This window comes from Podarcis pityusensis (assembly GCF_964106645.2).
Source record: "Podarcis pityusensis genome assembly, chromosome: 12".
NCBI classification, from domain to species: Eukaryota; Metazoa; Chordata; class Lepidosauria; order Squamata; family Lacertidae; genus Podarcis; species Podarcis pityusensis.
The window spans coordinates 46,648,650-46,666,988 of NC_138037.1; the positions used below are offsets into that span (position 1 = coordinate 46,648,650).

The 18,339-nt window shown below is 43.8% G+C and overlaps 3 protein-coding genes across 12 annotated transcripts in view; 2 read left to right on the top strand and 1 right to left on the bottom strand.

Annotated features, from left to right (window-relative positions):
- ATP2C1 (ATPase secretory pathway Ca2+ transporting 1) overlaps positions 1-6,640 on the top strand; it is a 67,620-nt gene extending 60,980 nt beyond the window's left edge. For 5 of the 6 annotated variants that reach the window (XM_080974644.1, XM_080974648.1, XM_080974647.1 and 2 more), the window contains 8 exons: positions 33-83; positions 611-777; positions 1,213-1,281; positions 2,143-2,259; positions 2,995-3,142; positions 3,760-3,855; positions 4,087-4,228; positions 5,867-6,640. In XM_080974644.1, the coding sequence (XP_080830770.1) occupies positions 33-83; positions 611-777; positions 1,213-1,281; positions 2,143-2,259; positions 2,995-3,142; positions 3,760-3,855; positions 4,087-4,228; positions 5,867-6,000 (924 nt within the window). In that variant the 3' untranslated portion in view covers positions 6,001-6,640. Of the gene's footprint in view, positions 1-32; positions 84-610; positions 778-1,212; positions 1,282-2,142; positions 2,260-2,994; positions 3,143-3,759; positions 3,856-4,086; positions 4,229-5,866 lie in introns of those variants that run through there. The other variant, XR_013978028.1, reaches the window with a different exon arrangement.
- Positions 6,641-7,084: 444 nt separating this feature from the next.
- Positions 7,085-17,947, bottom strand: ASTE1 (asteroid homolog 1). Of its 2 annotated transcripts, none has more exons than XM_080974772.1 (5): positions 17,826-17,947; positions 13,567-14,897; positions 11,258-11,468; positions 10,090-10,285; positions 7,085-8,706 (listed from the first exon to the last, which is right to left on the bottom strand). In XM_080974772.1, the coding sequence occupies exons 2-5, from the start codon at positions 14,875-14,877 to the stop codon at positions 8,409-8,411; spliced, it is 2,016 nt and encodes a 671-aa protein (XP_080830898.1). In that variant the 5' UTR covers positions 14,878-14,897; positions 17,826-17,947; the 3' UTR covers positions 7,085-8,408. The 2 variants fall into 2 exon arrangements, with proteins under 2 accessions (XP_080830898.1, XP_080830899.1); XM_080974773.1 differs by having other exon boundaries at positions 13,567-14,900; positions 17,826-17,924.
- The window catches only part of NEK11 (NIMA related kinase 11), an 83,957-nt gene continuing 83,562 nt past the window's right edge, over positions 17,945-18,339 (top strand). Inside the window, exon 1 of one of the 4 annotated variants that reach the window (XM_080974787.1) lies at positions 17,945-18,050. The gene's annotated coding sequence lies outside the window, so the exon portion shown is untranslated. Of the gene's footprint in view, positions 18,245-18,339 lie in introns of all 4 variants that reach the window. The other 3 variants (XM_080974789.1, XM_080974785.1, XM_080974786.1) reach the window with 3 other exon arrangements.

Below are 18,339 nucleotides of genomic sequence, written 5' to 3' on the forward strand. Positions count from 1 at the left end.
GTAAAGACTTAATTTTCCCTTCTATTTCTTAGGTAGCAGTGTTCTACAGAGCCAGTCCCAGGCATAAGCTGAAGATTGTCAAGGTATGTGTGTGTTTCTAAAACTGACAGACATGTAGTTTAAATGGTACAGAGATGTTGAACTGTAGCGATCTAGTATCCAGATGGGATCATTTGGGGCTCATCAAGAGGAATCTCACACAAATATATTTAGTGGAAAAGACGCAAGGGGGGCAAGCTAAAATTCGGAACGATTCTTTGCAGTTGACTCCTACAGGACCTTGGTTTAAGTCAGTATGAAGTACTTACACTGTTGATTTGCTGTTTTTAAAGGGAAATAGAGAAGTAGAACTAGGAAGAAGGTTGTTTTGACTGCACAAGAAGAAAATGGCATAGAACCAGTGATTGTTTGTGTTTGAGTGATTTTAAGGATGTCTGCAATTGGTTTGGTAAAGCCTTTATAGACTTAACTCATGAGAGGGAGCTCACCTACCAGTCTTCACTTTCAACTGAGCATTGCACACGAAAAGTTTTAAGGCTGTGTTCATTGTAAAATCTCATATAGTGATAAAATCTTGTGATGATAGATTGGATTAATTTTGTTTTCTCAGTCACTACAAAATAATGGTGCAGTAGTTGCTATGACAGGAGACGGGGTGAATGATGCTGTAGCACTGAAAGCTGCTGATATTGGCGTAGCAATGGGGCAGACGGGCACAGATGTCTGTAAAGAAGCAGCTGATATGATCTTGGTGGACGATGATTTTCAGACAATAATGTAAGTTTGTTTTACGTTCCCTTTCTGCGTACTATGTAGCAATTGCATTATCTGGATGGGTGTCATTTTGTCTAGCATATATAAGTGCCATCTCGTTGAACTTTTTTTTTTTTTTTAAAAAAGCCACTTAGGTGAAATTTAAAAGACAAGTGGTTTTATTCTAGTGGATTTTCTATAAAATTTTAAATGGGAAAATTTTCTCAGGCAAATGAGGATAAATGATCACTCTAATTTAGCATGTTTATTTTACTTGTGTTTAGTGAACAAAGCTAAAAACTTTGAAACTGCCTGATACTGTTTTGCAGTGGGAAGCCATTTATTGTTACTGTTAGATTGCAAGAAATAAGAGTTGCGTTTTCAGGATGCTATCCAAATAATGTGCCTTTGCAGAATGTGTTTTTTCCTCCTAAGCACTTTTTTCTTTTTATATTTCAGGTCTGCAATTGAAGAGGGTAAAGGAATTTATAATAACATTAAAAATTTTGTTAGATTTCAACTCAGCACGTAAGTTTTGCAGCACAATATCAGAAGCTTCCTGTTATGAATTCTGCTTGATTGAGATTAATTGCACAGAAGTTTGCATGACCAAAACTGACATAAATTCAGCTCGGTGATTTGTAAATGGCACACTATTTGCTATATTGCCATAATGGATTGCTGACCATAATTCTAACAGCACTAATAAATTCAGCATCCATTCTGGCACAGTTAGTTCAAAATTGGGGTATAATTGCTTGAAAATAGGACTCTAAGCAAGTAACTGCATAGTAAAAGCTTAACCTTAGCAGCAGTTCCCTTTACTTGAAATTATCAGAGCCATGTGGTTGTCCTTTGTTGCTAAATGAGAACAGATCTAAAAATAGTTCCTGCAACTTGTAAGTCCAAGAGTTCATGATGGTTTGGCCTCCCTGATAAGGTACACATTTTCCAACCACTGCAACAGATGGTCTATACAAGAAGGGGTTTTGATTTATCAGTCGTTCGGCATTTTAAAATGTAAGGCACTCCTAAATTTTATTTTATTTTCTATAACAAAAGTACACTTTGTGTCTGGCACACAGTATACAGCCTCTAGTGAGGAGACTTAATGAGATGAGACAATTTTCCTTTTGGCTTGTATTGCTGTCTTGGGCTAAATATTTTCTAACGTCTGCTTGATGTTTAGCATCCCAAAAACTTGCATGATCTATTTAAAACAATTGGATTGTTACTGTGTATGAAGTTTTACTTGCTACTCATATGTATTGTGGGTCTTACTGATGCTTGAAATGTTTAATAACAAATTTCCAAATAATTTTAAAAACCACTCCCTCCCCCCAAAAAATTGCGATGCTGACAGCTGTGTAAAATAACTTTTTTCAACAGGAGTATAGCTGCATTGACATTAATCTCATTGGCCACATTAATGAACTTTCCTAATCCTCTCAATGCCATGCAGATCTTGTGGATCAACATTATCATGGATGGGCCTCCAGCTCAAAGGTAACACTTTTCCTTTGAGAGTTTTTGAGAAGTTGCTGAATGGTGTAACTCTCTAGAATTGTGAATGGTATAACTCCTAGAAATGTTAGTAGAATCTTGCACAGAGCTTTTCCTCTGTGTGGATTTGTGTATCAAATTATATTGTAAAAAAAGTATATTAAATTGGAATAATTTGCTTAAGTAATTATTTTCCGTGCAAAAACTCTGGGCAATTTCCCAAATGGGGGTTTCTGTCTGATGGAGTGTTTGTTGGTGCCTTATTAAGGATTTAAAATTAATATCTTACTTTTCGGTTTTGTTGTTACAATGGTTCCCAGAGGTTGCTGCATTTGTGTTTGCTTTCAAAAGCTTTTTATATTACAAGTAGTCAGCAGTAGACTCGTAGGGTAACTACTCAGGAAAATTTACATTTTTAAGCAATATTGGTATGGGAAAGATCATAATGTTAAGTTTTGCAGTTGTATAAGGCACTTAGCAGGTTTGATCCAGGCAGTTAGTTGAATTTAGGTTGCATTGGAATACTGTGAACTAAGTGTGAATTACTTGGTCTGGATCCATCCAATCATGATCGAGTACTAATCATAGTTAATTATATCATAAGAATTAAGCAGTAATGCTTGGGTTGCCCTGGCACATACGAACCTTTATGTCTGAGTCACTGTCTACATTAATTTGATTTTATGATGCCTCAATCAATCTAAACTTTCAAAAAGTTATTTGTGTTCTTATTTCTAGCCTTGGAGTTGAGCCTGTGGATAAAGATGTTATTCGAAAGCCTCCAAGAAATGTCAAGGATAGCATTTTGACCAGAAATCTGATTGTTAAAATACTAGTTTCATCTATAATTATTGTATGTGGAACATTATTTGTCTTCTGGCGAGAGGTATGACAAAGATGCTTTTTTTAAAAAATGTGTATTTATTATCTGCTTGCAGTGCTTCATATATGCCAATAGTTGCAAATATATAAGTACATAGACTGTGCAAAAGAACCATGCAAGTAAGTCCATGAACCCAGTGTTATTGAGGTGCCTGACCACCTGCTTTTCAAATGGAGAAGCATTTCAAAACCAGTGTTAGAAAACACCATAGCATTAAAGAAAAACTGTAAAATGCCAATGTTTATATACTTCAACTGATCTTAAACTTAGGTTTGGCAATTACGGTAAATCGTGCAGAGGTTTTAAAGGTTGTGTGCAACAGAGATTAAACGGTCTGGTTGTATTTTTAAAAAATATATATGCAGATATGGTATGAGGAAGATAGGAAATAATTATAGTTCTAGGTAGCAGTCCTACACACAGCTGAGGAATAAATTAAAATTCTAGATGCCAGTATTAAATTCTTAGGCGCCTAGATCAGACAATAGCGATACTTCCACACTTGGCTAGAGGACTGATGCTTCGTAGTATTATGTTGGGTGGAATTTAAAATGTTTTATTGTAAAGTGGCAGAGAACTGCATATATTAATTCTCTCTCTCTCTGTCTCTCTCTCTGCAGCTGCGAGACAATGGCATAACTCCTCGAGATACAACAATGACGTTTACGTGCTTTGTATTTTTTGATATGTTCAATGCTTTGAGTTCCAGATCTCAGGTATGTGACTGCCTGTGTTTAAAGATATGGTATTTTGAAAAAGTGAAAACAACCGCTGCAAATTGTCAAAATTTCACAGATGCAAGTAGCTCAAAGCCATAACTTAATTCAAGCTACCAAAATGCTAATAGATGAGTATGTAATCACCCTATCATTTGAGTTAAGATGGATAATCTCAAATAACTAGAATGCACAAGAATAAAATCATAGATGTTATGTTTCTATTTGCAGACTAAATCTGTGTTTGAGATTGGACTCTGCAGCAACAAAATGTTCTGTTACGCAGTGCTTGGATCGATCATGGGGCAGCTACTAGTAATCTACTTCCCTCCTCTTCAGAAAGTTTTTCAAACTGAGAGTCTAAGCATACTAGGTGAGAGTTTTTTTCTTGTTCAGCGGACAACAACCAACAGATATAGACAAGTACATTATTTCCTTGGTGATTTGTTTTGTAAGGCATTAACAAATAGGGCTTAGACTTAGAACATTAATATAGTTAAATGATTTGGGGGGACACGTTGGAATGGATACAAGGTGGCAGAAATTCCATTTTTAAGAGTGACTTCAGCATTGTCCCCCTCGACAGCCACAGTGGTACCTCTGGATGCTAAAGGGATCCGTTCCGGAGCCCCGTTCGCATCCTGAAGCAAATGCAACCCACATCTGCTCGTGCGCGGGTCGTGATTCGCTGCTTCCGCGCATGCGCATGACGTCATTTTGAGTGTCTGCGCATACGCGAGCGGCAAAACCCAGAAGTAACGCGCTTTGTTACTTCCGGGTCGCCGCGGAGCATAACCTGAAAACGCTCAACCTGAAGCACATTTAACCTGAGGTACGACTGTATCTTTCACATAATGGCAACACTGAAATATTGCTCTTGCTTTCGAGCCTGTATGACCAAGATGAGGGTGAAAGCAGAAATGAGGGTTTATGACATGTAGCTTTGATTCAGTTTAAAGGGATGAACCCCCACCTTTCTGTCTAGCTCAGAGCTGGTGTGGTGCTCATCTTAACATTGCACTAAGATTTAAAAGGGCTCAGTGCAATGACAGGAAAGATCCCTCACAGCTGCCAAACTAGAGAGGAAGGCTGCAACTGGCCAGCTTGGCCCCAACACTCCCCTCCTGAGAGAAGGCTAGTACAAGCCTGGTCTTTTGGCGGTCACCATCCATAACCAAACAGCCCTTTGCTCTTTCCCCCAGCTCTGAAAGGCACAACTGAAGATCAGAGACTATGGCTGTACACAGTTAACTTGGGAGTAAGCCCCATAGAAGGGACGCAGGTGGCGCTGTGGTCTAAACCACAGAGCCTAGGGCTTGCCGATCAGAAGGTTGGCGGTTTGAAGCCCCACGACGGGGTGAGCTTCCTTTGTTCAATCCCAGCTCCTGCCCACCTAGCAGTTCGAAAGCACGTCAAGTGCAAGTAGATAAATAGGTACCGCTCTGGCGGGAAGGTAAACGGCGTTTCCGTGTGCTGTCTGGTTCACTAGAAGCAGCTTAGTCATGCTGGCCACATGACCAGCGGACAAACGCCGGCTCCCTTGGTCTATAGAATGAGATGAGCACCGCAACCCCAGAGTCGTCCGCGACTGGACCTAATGGTCAGGGGTCCCTTTACCTTTAAGCCCCTAGAATGTAGTGGGACCTGCTTCTGTTAGCATACATGGGATTATAGTGAAAGGGCAGGAGTGTGGAATCTGATGTTTTGGCATAGCTAGTAAGGCCAGCAAGAATTTGTTCTGTTTATGACCATAAAATATCTGGCAAGTTAGTCCAAAGGACAAACAGCTTGACTCCAAGTTTTTTCATAGCTAAACGATTATAGCTTTGTATTTCTGGCTAGCTGAAAAACAGCTACTCAGTTAATTAATTTTAATTTAGTTTTGATTTGTTATAAATTTGAAAAGGAAGAAACATTGGCAAGAAAAGAAAAGCTGTTACTCAATACCTGTATTCTTCTGCTGTTTTTTAATGGGAAAAAACACCTTTCTTTTTTCTTTTTTTTGGTTTAGACTTGCTGTTTCTTCTGGGACTCACTTCATCAGTGTGTATAGTAGCAGAGATTATAAAGAAGGTTGAAAGGAGCAGGGAGAAGCCCCAGAAACATGGCGGTTCTTCGTCTTTGCCGTCTTTTCTTGATGTATGATGCACATTGCATTCTTTCCGTTTGCAAAACTAGAAACTGCTGTCGTATGATGGAGGAAGTTATCACGAGAAGATACAAGGGCTTTTGACAAGTCCCTCCTTTTCCCTGATGGATGAACACTGGCAATTTTTAAAGACTGGTGAATTCTAAATCTTCCAGCCAGGGGAGTAATAAACAATTATGCAACTTTGGTAATATTTTTTCCTCAAAGACAAAACTTTACTTTTCAGATTGTATGGAACTTTGTAAGTGTGTGAGAGGCTACTTTAAAAATAAAAAAGTCAAAAGTCTTGCCCACCTTTTGCTCTTAAGAGATATACATGTATAGAAATGTGTATTAGATATAAAGATTTTAGTTTTTATTTAAAGAAACCCTTTACTTTTATGACGGTGGTGGGACTTAACTATGAAATATTCAAGGCATTCCATCTGGTCTAGAGTGAGATACAAGAGTGCCATATTTTCAGATTCTGTATTTATTTACATTATCCTGCAATGTGTACCTTGTGCTTTTATTTTTTAGGTATCCTATGTTCTTTGCACAGGATGTGACCACTGTCGGATCACTGTCTTTTCTTCCTTTTTGTGATTGAAAAGCCTATAATTGCAATTTTGAAGTAAATGTCTGCTTTTCTTAAAATACGTGTGAATGTGTAACTTGATATTTTAAATGAAGCTGGGTCACAAACTGAAAAATGATTTCTGAATTTTTTCGCTTCCACAGTGAGCTAGATCTTTTACTTGGCCAAATTTAACAACTTCCTGTTCTGCTGAACTAGGAACTCCTTGGACCAGTGAGGTTCCACAAATATTGGCTGTAAGTCCAAATATAGGCTTTGTATGTCCTGTCCTGCTTTAGCATTCCTGATCCCAGATGAACTACATCCTAACATCAGGTTCAAGTCCATGAGTAGCTGAGCCTTTGTTTTCTTTCTTCCCTTTAATAAGCAAGATGAGAACGTCTGTATTTCTGAAGTGCACTTAGTCGATCTACTGTGTTCCCCATTTTAATGCATTTCATCCCTTTTCATTTCATTTCCCCTTGGTTTCTTTATACATTTTTTTTGTAATGCATTCAGTATAATTTGATGCAAATGGGAAAAAACTTTATTTAAAAAGCTCGAATTCATCAGTATTGGTATACAACAAATCTTCACTGTTTTGTATGAAGAGTGGATCTGAATCACTTGTGAACTATGGTCAGGATCTATGGTGTTTTGTGGTCAAACCAGGGCTTTCTTGGCTTCCCAATCCCACCACAGACCCCCTGAGGAGCTGGCTTCTGAAGGCCATCCTGAGTCGATTCAATAACAGCATGATAGGTTGGAAGGGGGGGGAAATCACCAAACCTCATGTGTTTGCATAGGTGTGATTTTCGCTCAGCGACAACTTTGGATTCCAGCCTGCTGCAAGTATTATGGGCTACTATTCCCTTCTACCACCTACATTGATGACATTTTTGCAAGAAGATTTTGGCAGGTCACTTCCAAGGCCTTACTGACATGCTGTGTGCTTTTTGTTAATAATGAACTTTAGTGCACACAGCATGTTGAATATGTGTGTCCTTCAGTTCATACTTTCTGAGTGGTAGGATTAAAACGTGGTTTCGTTTGTTTTAATGACTGCCTGTGCAAATTTAGACATCACGTTCTATTCAAATTGAACTCAAGGATGTTGGGGCTATCCACTATGTTTCATGAGACGTAATTAGTGTCTTCCTAGTATTCGAGGGAACAAACAAGAAGAGTGGGTTCTTATCCATTGCTTTTCTCTGTTTGTTTTTTAAAAAATCTATTGGGGAAGGGGAATGAATCTCTCTTAAGAAATATCCCCTTGGAAATGCAGCCATATCTGCTGAAACTTGTCTAGCATAATTCTGATTTTGTCCTCGGACATTTGCCAGGTATTAGGAAACTTTTATCAGGTATATTGTGAAATATTTGTAAAACACTGGTAGGAGTGCCAAGAAAAGACTAGTCTGAAAAAACAAAATCCTTCTTGCAGATATTGTCCACATCAACGTATATAAAAAAATAATGGGGGGAGAGGGGCAACAGGGAGTCAAAACATGAGTCTTGGAACTGCATGTAAAAACTATTGGGTGATCAATAGTCAGGTTTCAGGGATTTGTCATTGGCCATAGAGGGGGAAGGGTATAGTGAGGATTTGCATGTGCACAAAATACATTGTAAAACCCCTAGTCACTCAGACTACTCACTGCAATAGTACTACTCAAAGGTAAGAAGACATTTCCTCCTGTAACTAAGACCAACCTTAACTGGCCAGCAAATCAAGCATAATAGCACCATATGATTCTTGTCATTGTTTCTTGAAGACTCATTTTGAGAGAGGTCTTCTGAAGTCTTCAACGCAAAGGACACACAGCCTCTTTCTAGTAGACTGGGCTTTCAGTTCTCCACCATTAATGCTTCAAATCTGTTGTTAATACTGCATGAAGGCAAAGTTTCCAACATGGCGCTTTCTCTTTTATCCAGCCCTTGATCAGTGGTTTGATTGTTCTTTTTCCTGCGCGATTTGGGTTTCTTCTTTTTCTGGAAGAAGTCTGGCGGTGCTATACCTTTCACTATATGTATCATGTTGCTGTAAAGCTGGTACATTTTTGGAGATGCACTGAGCAGGTTCTCTGGTGAGGAGGATGATTTAAGCTCACGATACAGTCTGTGCACCAGGGTCCCATTGTAAAGCCTGTCAAAAGACAGGAGGGAAAGTAGTTAGCATCTAGCACAGCTTGGTGCTGTTGGTACAAGTTATTATTTTATGGTTTGAGAACTCAAGATGTGAAGGGTGTCCTTTACGAAATAAAAATGTATTTTAAGACTTTGTATTTGAAGCAGATACTTAAAAGCACCCAGCCTCCTTTCTCTCCTAGTTTGATAATATTTTTAGAGGTCTTAAGAATCGCCTCGTATCATGGGGATGAAAATGGAAAAAGCATAGAGGGAGTTTGGGGGCTGGTGGGGGAAAGTAGAGAAGAGAATTCAGTTGCAACTTCCACAGGACAACTTTCTTAAAGTGAGATGGCCGTAGGGAAAAATAGAGAATCTGGATGGAGGAGGCCAGTCGTATAAAGAGCAGGCTTTTGGAGAGAGAAATCAGAAATTGCTGAACTAGGAATGATGGAGGAAAGTCTATGATAAAGGATTTGATCTTGGCAAACCAAGAGCTGGTTTGATGAGGCGACTAGAACTGGCCTGGCTCCTTCCTGCCCAAAGTGGAAATACAGAGAGAGTGAGGTGGAGTGGCCAAAATCAACACAGAATCGTGGAAGGACCCTGAGGATCATCTAGTCCAACCCCCTGCGATGCAAAACATGCAGTTGTCCCATATAGGAATCAAACCTGCAACCTTGGTGTTGTCAGCCGCATACCATTAACCACCTTGCTCACCTTATGCCTTGTCCAGTAAACTACCTTGAGAGAGTGCTTAGACTTGGGACTCAGCTATACAGCTGCAAATAAAACGTTTTAAATGTGTTGTAAAGTGCAGTATACAAATGTGACACTAGATGGCGATGGTGTGCTATGGCAAATTCAATGCATTTTTCAAAACATTTTTTTAAAAAAGCTTTTTCACAGCGTTTTTTTATATGTGTGTAGATTGCACCTTGGTGTGTGGGTCTTGGGAGAGGCTGGGGAAGCCTTTCCCAACCCAGTACCCTCCAGATATTTTGAACTACAGTCTCCATCAGCCCCTGCCAACACAGCTGTCTAAAACAGGGCACCAAGTTAATGAAGCCTAGACGAGGAATTCTGTTAGTGTACCTCTTAGGCATTTGGGTAACAGATTCCTTAGCCAAGCTTACCAACATGGCCTTCAGTCTGGTGTTGGAGCCCCATCTCTCAGTCCTGGGGAATTTTAACATTCACTCCAAAGTTGCTTTGTTGGTGTAGCTCAGGACTGTGGAATCATGGGGCTGTTTTATGCATTTCTGCTCCTATATATCAGGGTGGCTAACCTCTGGTCTTCTGGATTTTGCTGGACTAAAACCACCACTATTCCTGACTTGGAAAAAAGAAGTGGGAAAAGAGCAGCCGATTCAGTAGGACTTGCAGCCTTGGGAACTCTTACCGTGTAAGATCTGGCTCAAGGAGAGGACTACAAAGGAGTTGGTTGAGATACAATCCCATCTGAAGGCAGCACTGCCACTGGCAGAAAATGTGGGCAGCGTCTAATTCCATTGCTTCTTTCTGCGATGTGTCTTTTTTCCATTTCAAGAACTGTTCATACACAATTTTATCGATCTCAATTGGTGGACACTTGGGATCTGGACACGAATTAGTGTGCGGGGGAGAGAATTCAGAATGTTTTGAGACATTTAAGCACAAATGCATGCATCGCTATTCGAAATATTTGAAACATAACCATCTCTGCCAAATAGTAGTCACGGCCTACTTGATAACACCTAAGCCTATTACAGTGGTACCTCGGGTTAAGTACTTAATTTGTTCCGGAGGTCCGTACTTAACCTGAAACTGTTCTTAACCTGAAGCACCACTTTAGCTAATGGGGCCTCCTGCTGCTGCCACACCGCCGGAGAACTATTTCTGTTCTCATCCTGAAGCAAAGTTCTTAACCTGAAGCACTATTTCTGGGTTAGCAGAGTCTGTAACCTGAAGGGTCTGTAACCTGAAGCGTCTGTAACCCGAGGTACCACTGTAACATGTTAAGAGAAAGTGGGGTTGAAGGGCTGGACCCAGACCAAAGAGACCAGCATTGAAATCCCCACTCTGCCAGCAAGTCCACTGGGTGACCTTGGGACAGACACTGTCTTGCAGTCTAACCTACCTCACAGGGTTGTTGTGAGGAGGAAATGGAGGGGAAAGGAACCATGTGATACTGCCTGGAGGTGCCTGGACCAGATCAGCGAGGCTGAGAGTCTTGTGGTCTGGGCTGCCCAGGCTTGCGTCCGGGGGTGTGTGTGTCAAATTGGTGCTGCTAAAGCAATGCTCTGATTTCACCCCTGGAGGCGCACTCCATGGTCTCTCGAGACAGATGGATGCCAGCCACAACCACCTTATACTGAGTTAGACCACTGGTCCATTTAGTTCAGCATTGTCTCCAGGGTTTCAGATTGCATCCTCTCGCAGCCCAACGTAGAGATGTCAGGGATTAAACCTGGACTCTCCTGCATGCAAAGAAGATCCTCTGGCCTTTCATGTAAAAGCCCCAGTGTGCAAATTAAGAAAAGAGTCATTGGCAATGCCAGGACGAAAAAGAGGACCAAAGCTGAACCTACCTGGACTATGTATTGCTTTATCAAGTTCCCCAGCTACGACTCCAAGTAGTAAGGCTTTCATGTGCTGTAGCTTCGCTTTGGGTTCTGAATACTGCGTCCAGTAACAAGTCACGGCCAGAGGAAGCCGCAGGTGACAAGGAACTGGCTCCAGGATGCTGGCTGTCACTCCCAATGTCTCCAACAAAAGGATCAGGCGGTCTGCTAAGGGAACCTGTACATAAAGAAATGGCCTCAAGCCTTCATGAAATTTCAACTGGATGTGAATCAGTTTGCAACTGGTGTGGGTCCAATTGGAACCACAGGGAGATCTCTGGATACCAGGCTGGCAATGGACATCTCCATCTGGCTGGCCCTTTCAGCTTTCTTAAGCAACTAAGGCAGAGGTTTTCAACCTTTTTGAGCCCACAGCTCTCTTGACCAACTGCATTCTTTCTGCAGCACCCCTGTGGGGGTCAGGAGCCCAGTTGTGTCACCCCTTGCCTGCAGAGCTGGCAGCCCCTCACCCCTTTTCGAACACCCTCCCTTGTGGAGTGTTCCCTCAGACTCATCTCATCTCTCCCCTCTCCTTGGGAGTCCTCTGGGCAGCCGCAGCTGCCCCCTGGTCTCTGAGCTGCCCTCCGAAGAGAGATGCCTCCTCACATTGTCCCACAGGGGCCTGGGAAGCACCCCCAGGCCAGCCCCAGAGGCACCATTCGCCTGGGGAGCTTGTAGCCAGGGCTGCTGCAACAAACAGCTGTGCAAGCCTTTGGGAGGCAGAGATGTAAGAGGACCTAAGAGGAAGGGAGAGAAGGAAAGAGGGGCAGAGGCCAGTGTTGCCCACGACACCCCTGACCATCAGGGGCCACGGCACACTGGTTGAAAACCACTGAGCTAGGCTAAAGAGCTTATTTATTGCATTGAAATCCCAACTTTTTCTCCAAGGAGTACATGGTTCACCCCTCCTCAGTTAATCCCTGCAACGACCCTATCAGGTAGGTTAAGAGGGTGTGACTGGCCTGAGGTCACCCAGGGAACTTCACGACTGAGTGGTGATTTGAACCCTCATCTCCCAGGTCCTAGTCCAACACTCTTAAACACTACACCACACTGGTTTCCTAGAGTAATTCTGCTATGGGACAGCTCTATAAATCACCGTACTTTTCACTCTATAGGACGCACTTTTTCCCCTCCAAAAATTAAGGGGAAATGTGTGTGCGCCCTATGGAGCGAATACAGGCTCCTTGGCTTCAGCGATAGCAACGCGAAGCCTCCGAAGTGCAGAGGGAGCGCTCCCTCCGCTCTCCGGAGGCTTTGCGTTGCTTTCGCTGAAGCCTGGAGAGCGAGAGGTGTCAGTGCGCACCGACCCCCCTCGCTCTCCAGGCTTCAGGGATAGCCGCCTGAAGCCTACGGAGCGCAGCGCGAGTTCCCACTACGTTTTGGAGGCTTCAGGTTCCTTTCGCTGAAGCCAGGAGAGTCTTGCTCTCCCGGCAGGGAGAGGCTGCACGTGGCTATGGCACGCGGGCTTCTTTAGCCCCGCGCAGCCTCTCCCTGCTGGAAGGGTTGCACGCGGCTATGACATGGATCCCGCTCGCTGTCTTGGCTTGTGCCATAGCCACGCACAACCCCTCCAGCAGGGAGAGGCTGCACACAGCCTGTACGCTGCTCTTTGGGGCTGAGGGGGAAATAAGATTTTTTTCCCTTGATTTCCCCCTCTAAAAACCAGGTGCGCTCTATGGTCCGGTGTGCCCTATGGAGCAAAAAATACAGTAACCAGGTAAATAAATATGGGGAAAGCTAAATGTCCCTTAGAGAAGGATCTGAATTATTTTCCTTGAAGCTTGAATTTGTTTTATTCTGGATCATTTTATTTGATGTTTTAATGTGTTGTCAACTGCGGTGAGATCTTTTCATTAAAATATGAAGTGGTAAAGAAATGAAATTAATAATAATAATAAGTATATTTTTTTTTGAAAAAAAATGGTGCCTAGACATTCTGTGACGGTGACTGGAACCGAGGTGTGAGATGCCATTTGGTGCTTCGCTTATCTGTCTGAGTTTCTAACACCGCTTAGGCTCCTGCTAACCATTAGGAATCTTATGCAGAGCTTTTGACAATTCAGCAAGCATTGCCCATGTATTTTCACATGTACCCAACTATAAAGGCTGGAAAGCTTTCTTTTTAAATAAAAAATTGAAAGCTGATAGCCTCAAGAAGTTGGATTCTGTGCCCAACATCACATTATTTCCTCCCCACCCCCCCACCCCCAGAACCGCAGTATTCAAACACTACTGATATGTTTGCTTTATGCCTGCCATTTTGAGCCATTTACCTCGCTTAAAGTATTCAGAGAGTACTGGTCGCTACAAAAATGTCCGGACAACGCTGCTGCTTGGATGAACGATTTCTTGAGTGCTCTTTGTATTCTGTCAAATTCATGGAAAACGCGAGTGGGTGCTTTTCCCGAGGAGGTACTGACGGAACATTGCGAACCGCCCAGAAGTAATCCATAGATGATTTGTCGAATTGGTAGAGATATGGCATTAGCACTAGGCCTTTGCATATTCTCTACCTGAACGTGGAGAATTGTTCTTTTTAATATCAGGGCATCACTGACGAATGGTGCTATAAGGCCTTTTGCTAACGCAGTAAGAATCCACGGAGGCAACTCCAATTTCTTGGCTTCCTCCGATTCATAGACTCCATTCTGGAAAAAGTCTTTGAGACTGACACTGGACGGTTCGTATTCCTCCATAAAAGTACAGAGAAGCTGCCTTGTTTCCTCTTTTTCGTGCTTGTTAACATACTTCAGTACATTTTCTATAGCCTCAGCAGGATCAGCAAAGCGAGACAGCCAGTTCAGCAACCCTTGAATGCGGACGTGCTTTCGACATTTCTGCCTGGAGCTTCCGACGGGAAGGCGTACCTTGCTAAAGAACATTTCTATAGCCGGCAGGTTAATATGGTCGTTGCCATTCATCACCGCAAAGAGAGGCAGGAGGGTTTTGTTCATATTGCTGAAATGGCCACAAAACCTCTCTAACGAGAAGCGCCGTGCTGGGATGTAGCAGTCTTGCGAGTCTTTGCAGGAGGGCAGGCTTCTCCACTGAAAGTAATTCAGAGGACAATAGCCGGCTTTCAGGTCAAAAATGCAAAAGTCGCTATCTAAAGTTAACACCGGGCAATTCAAGTGATTGGCTAATGAGACAATGTCCCTGTCCGCTTCCGAAAAAGACTGGACGAAAGGCACTCGCAAGCTGGTCAAGATCTGCTTGAAGACTTCTCTAATGAGCAAAGGCAGTAGACTGCCGCCGCCGCCGCCACAGGAGAGACAATAGGCTGACAGGATCCTCTCCCGAGCTCTTTCCTTGATGGTTGCAAGCTTTTTGTCAGACGCATCGCACCCTCCATCTAGCACGACGTACGGCCGGATGTTGCACAGAGTCAGCGTTTCAAAAAACTTGCGGGCGACATCTGCAAATGAATCGTAATCCCCTCCGCGCCGCATGTCCAAGTTGGAATCAAAGTAAAGGCGATGGTACAGGTTATTTCCGTCAATTACTATACTGGTGTCCCTCAACTGCAGGTCAACAAAGAACTCTCTATGTTCCCCTACGTAGCTCATTAATCCGTGGATGCCCATGCTGCCGGGCTGAAACGCCCCTGCTGAAACAAAAGAAGAAATTAGCCCTGCAGATGCAATGCAGTGCAATTCAAGGGGAAACAAGTAAAAAATCAAAACCTGCTGTCGGGATTGTAACTGGCACCCTTTTCACCTGGATGATTAATTGGCAACCAATGACCCATCTCAACCTGATTTGGAGCCAGTGCAAATACAGTAGTACCTGAGGTTACATATGCTTCAGGTTACATACGCTTCAGGTTACAGACTCCGCTAACCCAGAAATAGTGCTTCAGGTTAAGAACTTTGCTCAGGATAAGAACAGAAATCGTGCTCCGGCGGCGCAGCAGCAGCAGGAGGCCCCATTAGCTAAAGTGGTGCTTCAGGTTAAGAACAGTTTCAGGTTAATAATGGACCTCTGGAATGGTCCGGAACGAATTAAGTACTTAACCTGAGGTACCCCTGTAGATTAATTTGATGAACTTTCAAAATGTATCCATTTTACTTTTGAACCCATTCTTAACTAGGGTTGGGCGATATCGGGTGTTCAGCATCGTGATACATCCACCAGCTAAACGTCGCGCTATACTGATATATCACAATGTCTGAAATAAGGATGGAGCTATGTAGAGGCATTGGCTGACATCACGGTTTTCCCCGCATTGTGATTTTTGCATAGCGCATGCGCGCGCGCACACACATCATGATTCACAATATATTGCCAGGTCAAAGATTACGAAACAGATATCATATGGACTTCAAACCGGTTTTGGAAGATGTATCGATATATTGCCCAGCCCTATTCTTAACCCAAGGCTCTATCCTGCTCCCAGTGTTAGTGCAGAGGTTTTGCTGCTATCCACTTCTACAGCAAGACCTTCAAAGATACCACCACTTTCCCCCCAAATTTATTGAAGGGACTAGTGGCAGACGTTTCTGGCAAGTGCAGGGCAATAAGAGAAGAGATCTGGATGATGCCACAAGCATGCACAGCAGTGCCCAGGGATACAGGAAAGCACAGCAACTACATTACCTGGTATTCTAGGATGTGTGCTTGTGGCACCATCAAGTTCTGAAGGTTTAAGCCCCTCCTAGTCGCTCCTCTAGCTCTATTAAGTTTTGGGGGAACAGAGCAGAGGTGAGGACTCGCGAGAAAGGTGTGTCAACACAAACCCATTCCATATTTCACCCCAATTCATTTCATATCCATCTCTCTCTAGAAGGCTCTGGTCCCCAAATGAACTTTGATTCCAGAGACAGACCCATAAAATTTGGTGCCCAACCCCATAGATCCTGGAATCTGCTCTATCAAGAATTGGCATGTCCTTTACTTTTAAAAGCTTTCAGAGTCTAGGTACATGGTGAAATGATGCTTAATGGGGAACGGAAACACAGAAATACAAGTACGATCAAGTTCATTACCAAGCTATGTAATCGACAGGAGATAAAAGAAGATTAGCGATTTTCTCACAAATTTCAAACAGTTTATGTGAAAGTGAAGTGGTATATAGTCACGCTGTGGTCTAAACCACAGAGTCTAGGGCTTGCCGATCAGAAGGTTGGTGGTTCGAATCCCCGTGACGGGGTGAGCTCCCACTGCTCATTCCCTGCTCCTGCCAACCTAGAAGTTTGAAAGCACGTCAAAGTGCAAGTAGATAAATAGGTACCACTCCGGCGGGAAGGTAAAAGGCATTTCAGTGCACTGCTCTGGTTCTCCAGAAGCGGCTTATTCATGTTGGCCACATGACCCGGAAGCTGTACACCGGCTCCCTCAGCCAATAAAGCGAGATGAGCACCGCAACCCCAGAGTCGTCCGTGAGTGGACCTAACGGTCAGGGGTCCCTTTACCTTTATAGTCATCCTAGAGGACAAGGAATGTCTGCAATAAAACGGCTAGCACAATTTGCAAAGCTAAGAAGGTTTGGTTTCAAATTGGATGGGGGACCGCGTGTTGAGATTTCAGCGTTGCAGAGGGGTGGACTAGATTACCATGGGGTTCCTTCCAACTCTACAATTCTATGACTGCTTGAACTATGCCATAAGAGTTTTAAGAACTTATTGCAAATAGTGTCTCTTAAACCATGTATGGACACAGTAATGTATGTGAAAATGGAGGGCTTCCTAGACTTTTGATTTTTCTTTAACAAGTGCCCTACCTACCACACAAAGGCTAGGTGGGCCGATCACCTTATGGAAACATCACTGGTGAGATGATGAGAATGTTATGGGGAAAGGCTATTCCTTTTGAACACCTGCCTCCTTGAGCATTTGTCAGAGGCAGGAGTGGCAACCAAAGAGCTGTGTGCAATTCTGAGGAAGTCTCAAGCCTCTCTTTTAAGAATTCAAGTTCCTCCTTTCGGTCGGAGTCCATGTTGCAGGAGTTCCACTGCTCATAGGATTGATAGACTCATAAAGTTGGACGATACCCCAAGGATCATCTAGTCCAACCCCCGCAATGCTGGCATCTTGCCCACAGCTGTCCCTGGGTGGGGTCGAACCACCAGTCTTCCTGTGCATGGGCGTAGCCAGGATTTTTGTGGGGGGGGGGGCAGAACCTCAGTTTGCCATGTATTTTTATTGAATTTTATTGATTTGTGGGGCAGCTACCCCTTCCTTCTCCCCCCCTTGGCTACGTCCATGTTGCTGTGTGTTTAAATACATGGACAGGCAGAAACTGGCTTATCTGAAATTGCAGAGAGCTGCATCTGTTGAATTTCCGTCTGCTGGGCAGCTTTGAAAGCGGGTGGGGGAACCCAGTTCCAGCAGTAGCAGCAGCAGCGACTTCTCTTCTTACCCACTTCCATAAAAACAGAGTTGGAAGGGATCCCGAGGGCTCTTTCTCGCGCAGCCCCTTGCAAAGCAGGAAGCGGTCTCCCATCCAATTTGAAACCACACCGGACCCTGCTTAGCTTTAGCAAACATGCCAGCAGTTCTATCGTTCGCGACGGAGGCGGACAGCTCGACCTTACCTGCGTTGCGGGGGCGCTCCCAACAAAGTCTCTCCCCCACCCCCAAGATATGAGGCCTGTGGAAGCGTCCGAGCCAGGGGGGAAAGAGGGCGGGGCAAAGCAGCCCCGTTTCCCCGCCCAGGGAAAGCAGCGTGCCTTCGTCACGCGCTGCGCCGTCTCCTAGCGACGCGAGCCAAACACTCGCGCGGCGGGAGGTTTGGGAATCCGACTGTACCAAGGAGCCAGGTGTGCGGAGGGGTGGAGTGGGAGGCGCGCACCCACAGCGACTTTTAGAGGGGGGGCGTCTCCCCTTTCCCCACCACCACCCCCGCAAATAATATTGGGCTCGCCTCTTCCGCTGAGTGAATGGACAAGGTAAACGAACGGCGCTTCCCCAGCCCCTCATTCCGCCTCATATTCCGGACGTCACTCGATTTAAAGTATATATAATTAATATATTAATTTTTTTTGGGGGGGGGGGAGAAAGGAGCCCCTCTCAAGGAGCCTCTCTCAAGATGGAGGGGGCCCGTTCAGG

What these genes read in the sequence shown, in the direction of transcription:
- ASTE1 (XM_080974772.1), bottom strand. Translation starts at nt 14,877, where the DNA reads ATGGGCATCCACGGATTAATGAGCTACGTAGGGGAACATAGAGAGTTC. An exon ending in CTCTGAATACTTTAAGCGAG is followed by an intron (nt 11,469 to 13,566) that starts GTAAATGGCTCA and finishes CTTTATGTACAG; the next exon opens with GTTCCCTTAGCAGACCGCCT. An exon ending in CTTGAGCCAGATCTTACACG is followed by an intron (nt 8,707 to 10,089) that starts GTAAGAGTTCCC and finishes GTCTTTTGACAG; the next exon opens with GCTTTACAATGGGACCCTGG.